Source organism: Myotis lucifugus, unplaced genomic scaffold (genome assembly GCF_000147115.1).
Source record: "Myotis lucifugus unplaced genomic scaffold, Myoluc2.0 scaffold_220, whole genome shotgun sequence".
Lineage (NCBI taxonomy): Eukaryota > Metazoa > Chordata > Mammalia > Chiroptera > Vespertilionidae > Myotis > Myotis lucifugus.
Window position 1 is genome coordinate 1,427,108 of NW_005871268.1, and position 12,547 is coordinate 1,439,654.

Sequence of the window (12,547 nt, forward strand, 5' to 3'; positions counted from 1 at the left end):
TATATAATAATGTAAAAGAACATCACTTTTCTCTACATTAAATACATAAAGGATTCCAATAAAACCGATCCTTCTAAAGCTAATATGCTAGCAACAATGAACATCTGAACTATGTTTATATTGAAATTCTTAGATTTGTTAGAGGCACACAGACACAAAACTGACCGGACTCTGCCCACAGACACCTATAAACCTTGGAGACCAGACACTCAACAAGCTCTCAAATTGGCTTCTAACAAGATTTTTAGGCCTTCAGTTTTAAATATGAATATAGAGCCAAGAGTAGCAAACTGCTTGAGGAAAGCCTCTAACAAGATCAGAACAACAGTCAAAGGATCATGAAGGAAACAAACAAAAAAACAATGCTATAAAAATGAACATCCATACAAAAAGATAACTCTTAGAAATAAAAATATAATAAAAATTCTCTGGCCGAAGCCGGTTTGGCTCAGTGGATAGAGCGTCGGCCTGTGGACTGAAAGGTCCCAGGTTCGATTCCGGTCAAGGGCATGTACCTTGGTTGCGGGCACATCCCCAGTAGGAGATGTGCAGTAGGCGGCTGATCGATGTTTCTCTCTCATCGATGTTTCTAACTCTCTATCTCTCTCCCTTCCTCTCTGTAAAAAAAAATCAATAAAATATATTTTAAAAAAAAATTCTCTGGATGATAAAGTTAAAAGGAACTTCCTAGAATACAGAATAAACATCAGTAATAAAAAACAGTATAGAGCCCGACGGGTGTGGCTCAGTGGTTGAGTGTTGACCCATGAACCAGGAGGTCACAGTTCAATTCCCTGGTCAATGCACATGCCTGGATTGCAGGCTAGATCCCTAGTAGGGGTTGTGCAAAAGGCAGCCAATCAATGATTCTCTTATCATTGATGTTTCTCTCTCTCTCTCTCCCTCTCTCTCTCTCTCTCTCTCTCTCTCTCTCTCTCCCTCTCTCTCTCTACCTCTCTGAAATCAATAAAAACATATTTTAACAAATAGTATAAAAATTATAAAAATTATAGCATAATCAGATGATGAATCTAGTACGTACAACACTCAACTAATAAAGGATTCCAGAAAAGGCATAGATAAAATGGCAGAGGAAGAATGATGGAAAAGAGCCCACCTCATGCCCAGCACAATGAAGTAAAAAAAAGAACAAATCATACCAATATTCAGTAAAATTCCCAAACACCAGCAATACATCAGTAACAAATGATCATAAAAATTTCCAAAGGTTAAGAACCAGTAAGTCTTATCCTATATAATAAAGAGGTAATATGCAAATTAACCCTCATGCCCTCACAAGATGGCTGCCTACCACCAGGCCGGCAGGGGGGTTAGTGAGGGACAACCAAATGACTGAACAGCAGGATGTGTGGGGTGACCAGGCCAGTGGGGGGGGTTGGGGGTTGCACCATGAGGAGCAACCAGGCTGGCAGGGAGGGCAGTTGGGGGCGACCAGGCCAGCAGGGGTAGGCAGTTAGGGGCGATCAGGCTGGCACGCAGAGGCAGTGAGGAGCGATTAGGCCGGGGGGGTGGCAGTTAGGGGTGACCAGGCAGATGAGCAATTAGGAGCCAGCGGTAGAGGACTGTGATAGGGATGTCCAACTGCTGGTTTAGACCGGACCCCCGGGATCGGGCCTAAACCGGCAGTCAGACATCCCCCAAGGGGTATCGGATTGGAGAGGGTGCAGGCTCAGCTGAGGGGACACCCCCCCTGCCCCGTGCACGAATTTCATGCACCGGGCCTCTAGTAGAAGATAACAGGGGATACTTTCCAAATTCTGACAAAAAGTAATTTCCAACTGGGAATGTATAAATACTTCTCAAGTATTATCAGATCTAAAAGGTCTCAAAAATGTATTTCCCTTGTACCTTTTCTCAGAAAAAGACTGAATTTGCCAAAATGAGAACATAAACTGAGGAAGAAGAAAACAAAAGATACAGAAAACAGGTTATTCAATGCAGCAGAGAAGTATGAAAGAAATTCCCAAGATCATGCATGATAAAAGCAAATTCAAACATGACTGCTATTTAGTGGGCCTAAAATGCAATCCATCCTGGTTAGAGCAGGAAGACAGGAAACTAACAAGAAGCATAGAGTGGGTAGTAATAGATAAAATCAATAGATTATTTGGTATATGTGACCATATTACAATACTGAGATGATTTTACAGTGTTGTCAATAAGCTTGAGTTCAATTAGTAAGAAATAGGCAAAAACCTAAAGCACACAAAACCTTGCAATTTCTAAATGCCAGGAGAAACAAAAAATTGTATATAAAAGAAACTACTAAAATATATGCCATGTGGCTCAGCTATAAACAATAGTCAAAATCAAGTAAACAATAAATTCCAATTTAATAAAATATTGTGATATAACAACATTCAGAGGGAAAGGATGAGCATGGGCATGGCTAACAGTGTAAAAAGCTGATTCTCATCTTCCAAAGTAGGAAATAAATACATACTTTAAAACTGAAAAATCTAGAAACAGTAACACAAGTATGTCACACTGAAGTCCAGAGATAAAAAAAAAAAAAGAGAGAGAGAGAGAGAGAGATGAAAGAATAAAAAGAACAGAAAATTACTGGCTCCAGGAATGACAGTTATGACTGGAAGAAATGGTGCACAGGATTGATACGTTTGTGACTAACTCCTGCAAGACTATCTGACATTAAGCTATGTTCACATATCATTTTTAAGTTGTTTATATATTACTTTGACTAAAACCTTTTAAAAGGCCTGGGACTGACCACAGGTTTCAGAGAGACTTGTGTTGAATATAGGAGCCTACACAATTTACACAAATTCAGAGGCATGTGATTAGGGCTTTAAGCTTATGCAGAAAACCCTTATTCTCTGAGACAGCTGAGTCAGAAAACATGTACATAAAGAAAGCATTCTTCCTCTTCCAACAAATCTCAAAGTAGCAAATCGAGGATATGAGGGGGAATAATCTTTATTTCAAACTTTGAGAGCATTTAAAAAGTGTAAGTACTATCATTCCAAAAGTTATCTTAGATTAAGTATTTAAGACATTTTCTGATAAAATATTACATACCAGTAAACAAAATTCCAAGAAAAATTTTACTCTGACATTCAATTGGTATTATGAGGAATAAGTTCTTTATCAACACGTTATTTTTGTTTTTAGATCCAAAATTATCAATTGCAGTAATTAATAATTAATATGTAAAATGACTATAATAAAAATTTATAAACACTAACTTCAAAAACTGAAAGAAATGTCTAAGAATTGTTTTTCCTTTTAATCAACATTTTCAATGTGATTCCCTAAAATGCTTTGATATTTTCCTCCAAATTATCTCATTAATTTTAGTCATCCAATGTGGTGACTTTTTAAAATCCCCAATACTAGTAAAGCATTTACTATTCTGCATTTTAATTTTCCTCTTATTTTTCTCTAACTCTCTATAAATTGTCAGCTCTGCAAGCCTGGATACAGGGAGGGTCTCTCCCATTCACCAGTATATCCCTCTCATAGAGTTCCTGGCACATGGGAGACACTCAATAAATATTGAAGTAAATGAACAGAGACATAATTTGATTAAAGTATTTACCTAATGTAGAATATATTTCTTGCTCATTAAGATATTGTTTAAATATGAGACAGGTTAGTATTTCATACATATGGGAGGAAGGTGAATAGAAAAGTACCTTTCAATGAGTGTCCCATTTTGAATCATCCAAACATCACAATATGTTCGAGACACCAGCATAACAGCAATAAGTAACAAGTAACCTGTCTAAAATAAATCAGGTACAGTAAATTAAATAAATGCATTTTAAAAAGTTTAAAAAACAAACAAATATTACTTTGGTAAAGATTTTTTATTTCTAAATTCAAGGCTTTATTCTAGCTTTAATACAGTTGGCTGATATTTTACCTATAGGCAATTTTTAAAAATTTTTTAAATATAAATGGAAAAGGCCTTATAGATCACTTAATTTAACTTTCTTATTCAGAATTCAAAAGTGAATCCCAGGCAGGTTAAGTGACTTGCCTTCATACAATTAGTCAGTGTCAGAAATTAGCATTATTACTTAAATTACCCGAATCACATGTATTATGATTATCTTATATTTTTAATATATTATTAAGAAAAATGATAATAACTGTCAATAAACAATTAAACAACTAATATGGAAGACTATACTTTTGCCCAAGTAGAATAAGTTTGGTTCTGTTTTTTAGGAAAATCTCTAAGAGTGCCTCTGCCCTCACAGGACTTTCAATTTAGTTATTAAGGCAAAATTTACACTAAAAAAAAGGAAGAAAACAGACCAATGTAGGTATATTTGCATCACTTCATGTGCTAAGTAACAGGATAGGAAGGCCTTGGGTAGCAAAAGAGGGTAATGATATTAGAAATACATTAATCATACCAAGTAAAACAAAAGAAAGAATGAGGATTATGAGTAAAAAAAAATGATTTAATGAAAAATAAATGGATTAAAACCATATGAATTACAGTATAGCATATCCAGCAGAGTTTAGACAATATAAAACTACTAAAGGCTTGTAGGTAGAACAAAATGTTAAAGGTACTGTTTAGCAAACATTACTGAAGCAATGCTGTACAAGAAGAATTATCAAGGGGGAAGAGATGAGATATCGAGTGGCTGGCTAGTAATCAATTATCTCTCTGTTAGATGAAAATCTACCCTCCAACCTCCAAAGCACATTCAAAACTGACCTTAAACCTTCTAAACAGGAAGAATGTGACAGTAACACAGAAGCTAAAGTCGGGGAAGCTGGTGTATGGCAGGGAGGACATCTGTTGGATTATGTGCTTAATTTCAAAGTTATGGAATTGAGGGGCAACTGCATCTAATACTTATGTAATTTTTGCAAAACAGATACTTTTTTTTAAAAGATTAAGGTACTAAAAATATAGCCCTTTAAGTGAAAGACAAGGCAGGGAGTCATACACAGAAGTAGTGAATGAAGCCGTAAGAAAGAAGATGGTGTGAAATAAAGTCTGTGATTGAGCTATGACAAATGCTACCCCAATGTTTGCTGGAAAGAAACAATACCATCTTTCTACCCTATCTTACCATCTCAAAGTTAGATATTCAATTGACAGTAGAACCTATTGATTTTAATAAATGTTGTCTGTATGCCATTCTAACTGTAATGTTAACTTTTAATTCAGACCTTTCATACAGTCTCAATCCTAAATTACTCACTTCAGTTGTATAAAGGTGGCATTAGACAAAGATAGTTTATTTATTTCTTCATTTTATGCTCTTGGCTTAATTTATCCTTAAAGTAAGTATCAAGTTTACTTGTGTCACTTTAGCAAAATCTGGCAAACTAATTATTGACAGCCCCGAAAAGCCTTTATATAAAAGATGTAGTTAAAATCACCACTATTCCCATTATTAATGGGTTTGCAGACTATGACAGAAATTGAAGATCTGCACTAATGTAGGCTTTCTCTCACCTTCTGGTATATATGAATTTCCATATATTCATATGTAGTATTATCATTTCTCTATTTTATAAATTAGTTAATCTATCCCTACCTCCAATCTTTTTTGATTTCTATAGGAGTTTACTTCACTTTCTTGAACTAGGGTTAAATTTGGATTTTCATATCCTTCAAAAATGGTTCATAAAATAACTCTAGACAAAACTGGCAGGTTAGCCAGGTTAGGCTCTTCTACCTCCTTACTAACTCCTAGAGATCTATCCAATGTCTCACATTCATTTTGTAGTCAACAAACCCCTGCTAAGTAGTTAAATAAGTATATGCTGTTAACTGACGAGGGGGGAAATATATGAATCTTTCCAGAGAAGCTTGTATTTTAAATGTATATTTTATTGATTTTTTACAGAGAGGAAGGGAGAGGGATAGAGAGTTAGAAACATCCATGGGAGAGAAACATTGATCAGCTGCCTCCTGCACACTCCCTACTGGGGATGTGCCCGCAACCAAGGTAGATGCCTTTGACCAGAATCGAACCTGGGACCCTTCAGTCTGCAGGCCGACGCTCTATCCACTGAGCCAAACCAGTTATGGCGAGAAGCTTGTATTTTAAATAAGAACTCTCCAAAGTCAGGTAGGTTGTAGAATAAGAAAATAACTAACTATGCCTGAAGAGTCCTGGGAAACCTTCACAAAGAAGATAATGAGCATTAAGCTATTTTTTTTTAAGTATTTGTTACGTTTAAAAAATAACTTAATTTTGTTGGGGTGGAGGCCCGGAATGTCATAGACATGAAGCCATGACAGCACACAGCCTGACTGAAACATGGCAAAGAATCTTCTAAGCAGATGATATTGAAAGGAAGGTCAAAGTCAGGTTGTGATTTATCCTATAAGAAAATGTATATATTCTTTTTATTAGGATTTTAACAAGTTAGGAAAGGAGAAGCAAACAGACCATTTAAGAGATTATAATAATCCAGTAGAAATGGAAAGCGACTAATTTAAGAGAAACTAAAGGATACTTGGAAAAACATTTAACATACAAGGGAGGAAGCATATTTTAAAAGTTTCCGTGTGATCTCATTTTTATTATGTGCTCACACCAAAATAATAACAGAAGTTCTCTCTGAGTGGGAGGCTAACAGGCACCAAGAAGAAAAAAATATCTATCTGCATTTACCATTTTTTTTTCAAGGAACACATTATCTCTATCTAATCAGAAATAAACAAATGTTTTTATTTTTTAGAGTTTCTTAAGGGTGGAACTCTTAAGAGTTCCACTTAAGGGTGGAAGTAAGGGGGAAGGAGAGCAAGTCCAATGTAATGGAGGAATATTTATTCTCCTCGGGAATCACATTGTTTTTGGAGCATCTTATTCTTTTCTTGCTATTAATAGATTATAAGGCAAATGCTTTTTAAAATTTGAACAATGGGAAACATCGTAAGATAAATTTGGCAGAAAAGATTAAAAGGGAGATTCTCTGAAATGAGACTAATTAAAGAACACTATGACATCCAGGCTAGAATATTTAGAAGAAAAACTGTCAGATCCCAGTGACTGAAAGGATAAGGTATGAGGAGAAGAAGAGTAAAAGGTGATGATACTGGTGCAGCCACTGTGGAAAACAGTATGGAGTTTCCTCAAAAAGTTAAAAATGGAACTCCCATTTGACCCAGTGATCCCACTTCTAGGAATATATCCCAAGAAACTAGAAACACCAATCAGAAAGGATATGTGCACCCATATGTTCATAGCAGCACAATTTACAATAGTTAAGATTTAGAAACAGCCTAAGTGTCTATCAGCAGATGAGTGGATTAAAAACCTGTGGTACATCTACACAATGGAATACTACGCTGCTGAAAAAGAAGGAACTCTTACCATTTGCGACAGCTTGGGATAGAACTGGAGAGCGTTATGCTAAGCGAAATAAGCCAGTCGGAGAAAGACAAATATCTCATGATCTCACTCATTTGTGGAATATTATGAACAAAAATAGATCCAGAGACACAGAAGCATCCAACAGACTGTCGAACCTCAGAGGGAAGGCAGAGGAGGGTTGGGGGGGGCGGGGGGGGGGGTAAGAGATCAACCAAAGGACGTGTATGCATGCATATAAGCAAAACCAATGGACACAGTCAGTAGGGGGATGACTTCATGTGCAGGGGGGTGAAAGTGGCCAGGGAGAGGTCAATGGGGTGAAAAGGAGACATATGTAATACTTCAAACAATAAGGAATTTAAATTTTTTTTTAAAAAGGTGATATTTTTAGTTGTATAAAAGGAAAATCCTGAAGTGATTAAAGATGGAAAACACAGCAATATTTTATTTTTTAATCATTAAAAAAACTTATCTGTAATATGTTAAACAATAAAAAAAAATTTTCAGGCCAGTAAAAAAAAAGGACACATCAATAAAGATAATCTTGATAAAAGGGCAAAGAAAGGGATAATAAAACTTTATTCCTACAACCAACTCACTGAAAATATTTGAAATTTCAGATATCGTTTTGGTATCTTTTTTAAAAACATGTTTAATAATTTTATTAACCAATGTCACCCCAATAAATTCAATAAATTTAAAAATAAACAAAACATATTTAGTCAAATATGAAGTAACCCTGAAACCTATCCCATATCAATGTGACTTATTAATATCTTAATGAAATAAAATGATTTGTCTTTCTAAATTTAATCTTGTTTTCATTATAATAGAGCACCATGACTTAGGGTAGCTGCACTAATGTACTCTAGAATGTTACATAAAACATAATAAAATAATATTTCATAAATAAGAGAAAACTATTTTAAAACTGGCACTGAACAATAAGGATACTTATATGACAATGATTTAAAGACAAAAATTTAGTAGTCACCATGACCCATATAGAAAACATTTGGCCTTAGTATGACAAAAGCTTTATAATTTTATTGTTCTAATTTCATGTAACCTTTAAAGTTGAACACCTAATATTATAATTTCACTTTGTTTATATATGACTTACCTCTTTACAAAATGTTCTAGGGACCATGATTTTCAGAATCCGTGAGAGCCTTGAAAAAAACACCTTGTCCACCATAGCTCGCTCTTTTTTTCCTTCTTTCTATATAAAAAAACGAAACAAAAATTTTAATATAGCTATAACAAATCTACAACAAATAAGATTAAAGAACCATGTGGTATCTAAGTCAATATAAACTATCAAGATGTTATTGCATTGAGAAAATACAGAATTGTACTGCTCTTCATATTCAAACATGCTTTCAAGAAAATAAGATGTTACCAAAAACAATAAGCTGCATTTGTTTTATCTTGAACATGAATTTCCCTGATATCAATTGCATGAAACTTTTAGATTCCTAAATTTATCATTTAGCATTTCTAATATGCAATTTGCCAATTCACTCTCTCTTCCTCATAAATTCAATGACAATGTTTCTTCACTCATACAGCTCATAGAGCAGGGGAAACATAAAAATTAGTAAGTAAATTGTTACAGATAGACTAGGCAGGGTCATGAGAAAATGAACAATGATTCAGACAAGATGATGAGAAAGGTCTCTTTGGGAAGGTGGCATTTAGGCTGAGATATAAACAAAGTGAAACTATGTGATCAGCTTGGAGGGAAGAGGGTAGTGAAGCACAGGAAATACCAAGCAGAAAAACCTAGTGGTAGGAATAAAATGGGAGCAAGATGATAGTATTGCTAGAGCAAAGGGAACAAAATGAGAAAGCTGAAGGTAGGCAAAGACCTATAAAGAACAGAGGGTTAAAGCCACAGTAAGGATTTAGACTTATTGTCAGTGTAGAGGGAAACCACTAAAGATATTTAAGAGTAGTAATTAATCTTATTACCCTCAGACATTTCTTCATTTTGACTGGTTTGCAATGATAAGGACAAAGTGATATGAATTGGGTATGGTGGAGGCTATTTACTTTATTACCCTTGGACTGTCTGGAAGAATAGACAGGAGGAACTTCTTGGGATAGATAAGACACTCCAGAAGGAACCCATCCCCTACCTAGCCCTTCCCACATCTCCCACAATCACAGCTCAATTATTTGTTAACGAATATACTACTGATAAATACCCAAGATATAGTGAATTCTATTAGACAAACTTTAGTGTAAATATGCTATAGTTAAATTAGCATCTATCTTGATACCCTACAGTGAATAATTTTTGTACTAAATTAAACTAGTAATAAGCTACCATCTATATGTCAGACACTGTGCTAAGTGCTTTATAATCCTACTAGTGGCCCAGTGCACGAAATTCATGCACATTAAAAGGGAATTAATTAGAGGAAATATTTTAATATTGCTATTTGCCCTTTCTCTATAATAGAAGTATCAGAGATGAAAGAAAATTAGTGAGATGTATATGAAAATCTCCCTCCTGTCAGAGTCTAGGGTGCGCCGTGGGACCCAGAGTCAAGTCCCCGCCCACCCGCGTGCACCTCAAAGTCACATGAGACCCAGACCTGGCCAGCCCCACCCCCGTCAAGCCCCACCAGGCAGGGGGCACAGCCTCAGGTCCCCCATCAAGCTCCGCCGGGCAGGGGGGCACGGCCTCAGGTCCACCAGCCCCGGTGGGAGGGCGGGAGGGCAAAAGGATGTGACAACCATTTGCATATTAGCTCTTTATTATATAGGATTAGGCACAGAATGTAGTACAAAATTATAGACCAAGAAAGCAAGTCTTAAGTTTGTGTTTGTAGAATTCAATCAGGAAGACTGATAAAAAGAACTGGATAAAAATCAGCCAATCCTACAATTGTTGGAATAGAGTTCAGGTCTTTCAAACCTTACTGAAGGCTGCAAACCTCATCCTACTGAGTTACAGGCCCAGACTACTTCACTTACACATACATGCATTCATTGATTCAATATTTACTCGGCCCAAGGTACTGTTCTAAATGATACAGACACAGCAGTAAATAAAACAGACAAAAAGTCCTACTCTACTTAGCTAGCCTATTCTTTTCCAGGCAATCTCACAACTTCAACCTAAATCTTCCCTTTTACTCCACCAAACTGAAAAGAACAAGGAAAAGGCAATACACACCAATTACCTAAAAAAATAGTTAAACTTCTACTCTCAAATTTTTTCTCCTGTCACTGCCTCCCTACCTCACCTCATCCCATCAATAGCCAGTTTTCCATTGCTAACTTGAAGTGAAATAGAGTAATTCCAAAGTGAAATGGCCATCTTCTGACTTAAACAGAGCACTACCTACTTCTACATGGGTTCACAAAAATTACATAAATAAATAAATAAATAAATAAATAAATAAATATCTAGGGCAAACAATGAGGAAGGTTTAAAAAAAGTTCTAAGATAGTAACATTGAAGCATTAAAACAAAAACAAAACACAGCTACCTGGTATACAATTCCTCCTCTTTTTTTCTGTTCCTGTTGTCACTGCTCCTATTGCTTAAGCTGTCTGAAAGCCTGCCTTGATTACATTTCAATCCATGAAGGGAACTATATACTTCTTAAAGTCCTCACAGGATTTTTCTGCAAAAAAAAAACAAAAAACACCACCTGGACTGGAGGACTGGCTCAGAAGAGCTCAAGAAATAGAGATGCTCTACCATTCTTGAACCTTGAAACCATTCTAAATGAGAATACCTACAGAGACATTACATTTTGTAAACAGTAAGCATGCATTTTAAATTTATAATTGACTTTCCCCACCTCTAAATTTCCCAGTAATTTCTTAAAAATACAAAAACCACTTTGTTGCTATAAATTTAACATATAAATTATAGAAAAAGCACGCAAGCCATTAGATAAAGACCAGTTAAGAAGTTCAAGTATTAACCAGAAAAAAATGTACCTAATATTCAGGAGGCAACAAGGGCGTTGAGAAGTTCCTATTTATGTGTCAATGACTTGGAAAGGAGAGATGAACTAAAACTGACTAAAAAAAGATAGATGTTTAAAATAGCAAATAAAATAAAAGGCCATACAGTGCTGACCAGAGTGTAAGCATAATACATACAATGATTCAATTTATAAAATGTTTCAAAATGCAAAATAATTTTACCTATATTGTTTATGGAGCTATACATACCTATACTTCAAAAGTATAAAAATATGCATGGGAATGCTAAACACCAATCCCAGCACACTGTTTACCTTAATGTCTTTTGAATTTACATGATGTAAATTACAACAAATTTAAATAAAAAAGTATTTTAAAATCAAATTAATTATCTCTATATACTGTTTTCTAACTGAATTCAATCTTTTTCTCCTTCTTAAATCTTATGTCTTATGAAAATTGTTTCAATCCACCCCATCCTACCAGATTATAACAAATTTCAATGAAAAAAAATCTCTTTTAAATTGCTTTCCCTCATAAGTAACATATTCACTAAAAAAAAAGAAAGAAAAAGAAAATTCTGATTAGCAAAAATAAGAGGCTTACACCTACCATTTAGAGATATCAACTTAATATTTGGCATATATACCAGATTTCATTTTAGTATATACTAGAGACCTGGTGCACAAAATTCGTGCACTGGGGGGGGGGGGTGTTTCCCTCAGCCTGGCCTGCACCCTCTCGCAGTCCAGGAGCTCTGGGGGGGGATGTCTGACTGACGGCTTAGTGGGCCTAAGCCCTCAGTTGGACATCTTAGCATTGCCCCGGAGGGGGGAGAGGGTCCCACCACTGCTGCTGCAATCGCCAGGCGTGAGCCTGGGTTTCCCCTGTGGGAGCACACTGACCACCAGGGGGCAACTCCCGGGTTGAGGGTCTGCCCCTGGGGGGCAGCGCACATCATACTGAACAGTCATTCCACCATTTGGGCCTTTGGAAAATTGCCTTTAATTTTTTGGGATTCCCCGTGGAGAAGACCCCTTGAAACAGAAAAAAATGCAAAAAAAATCCCTGCTAACTCATTTTCCAAATGCCCCCCTTTAAAAAAAAATATCCCCCCGTGTGGGGCAAGGGCTGCACCTTTGGGAAACCACTGGGGCTTGAAAACTTTTCCCTCTCTTAGATTTTATTTAAGAATACAAACCCCTTTCCACTTGGAATTTGAATCTCTTCTTCCCCCCACCCTCCATGGGTGGTCTAGAGGA

General features: G+C 36.0%; 1 protein-coding gene across 3 annotated transcripts in view; it reads right to left on the reverse strand.

The window, feature by feature from the left end:
• ABCD3 (ATP binding cassette subfamily D member 3) overlaps positions 1 to 12,547 on the reverse strand; it is an 86,191-nt gene that overhangs the window by 46,602 nt on the left and 27,042 nt on the right. For 2 of the 3 annotated variants that reach the window (XM_006098093.3, XM_023761860.1), the window contains exons 3-4: positions 8,458 to 8,556; positions 3,675 to 3,763 (exon numbers count right to left, since the gene is read on the reverse strand). In XM_006098093.3, the coding sequence (XP_006098155.1) occupies positions 3,675 to 3,763; positions 8,458 to 8,556 (188 nt within the window). Of the gene's footprint in view, positions 1 to 3,674; positions 3,764 to 8,457; positions 8,557 to 10,837; positions 10,976 to 12,547 lie in introns of all 3 variants that reach the window. The other variant, XM_023761859.1, reaches the window with a different exon arrangement.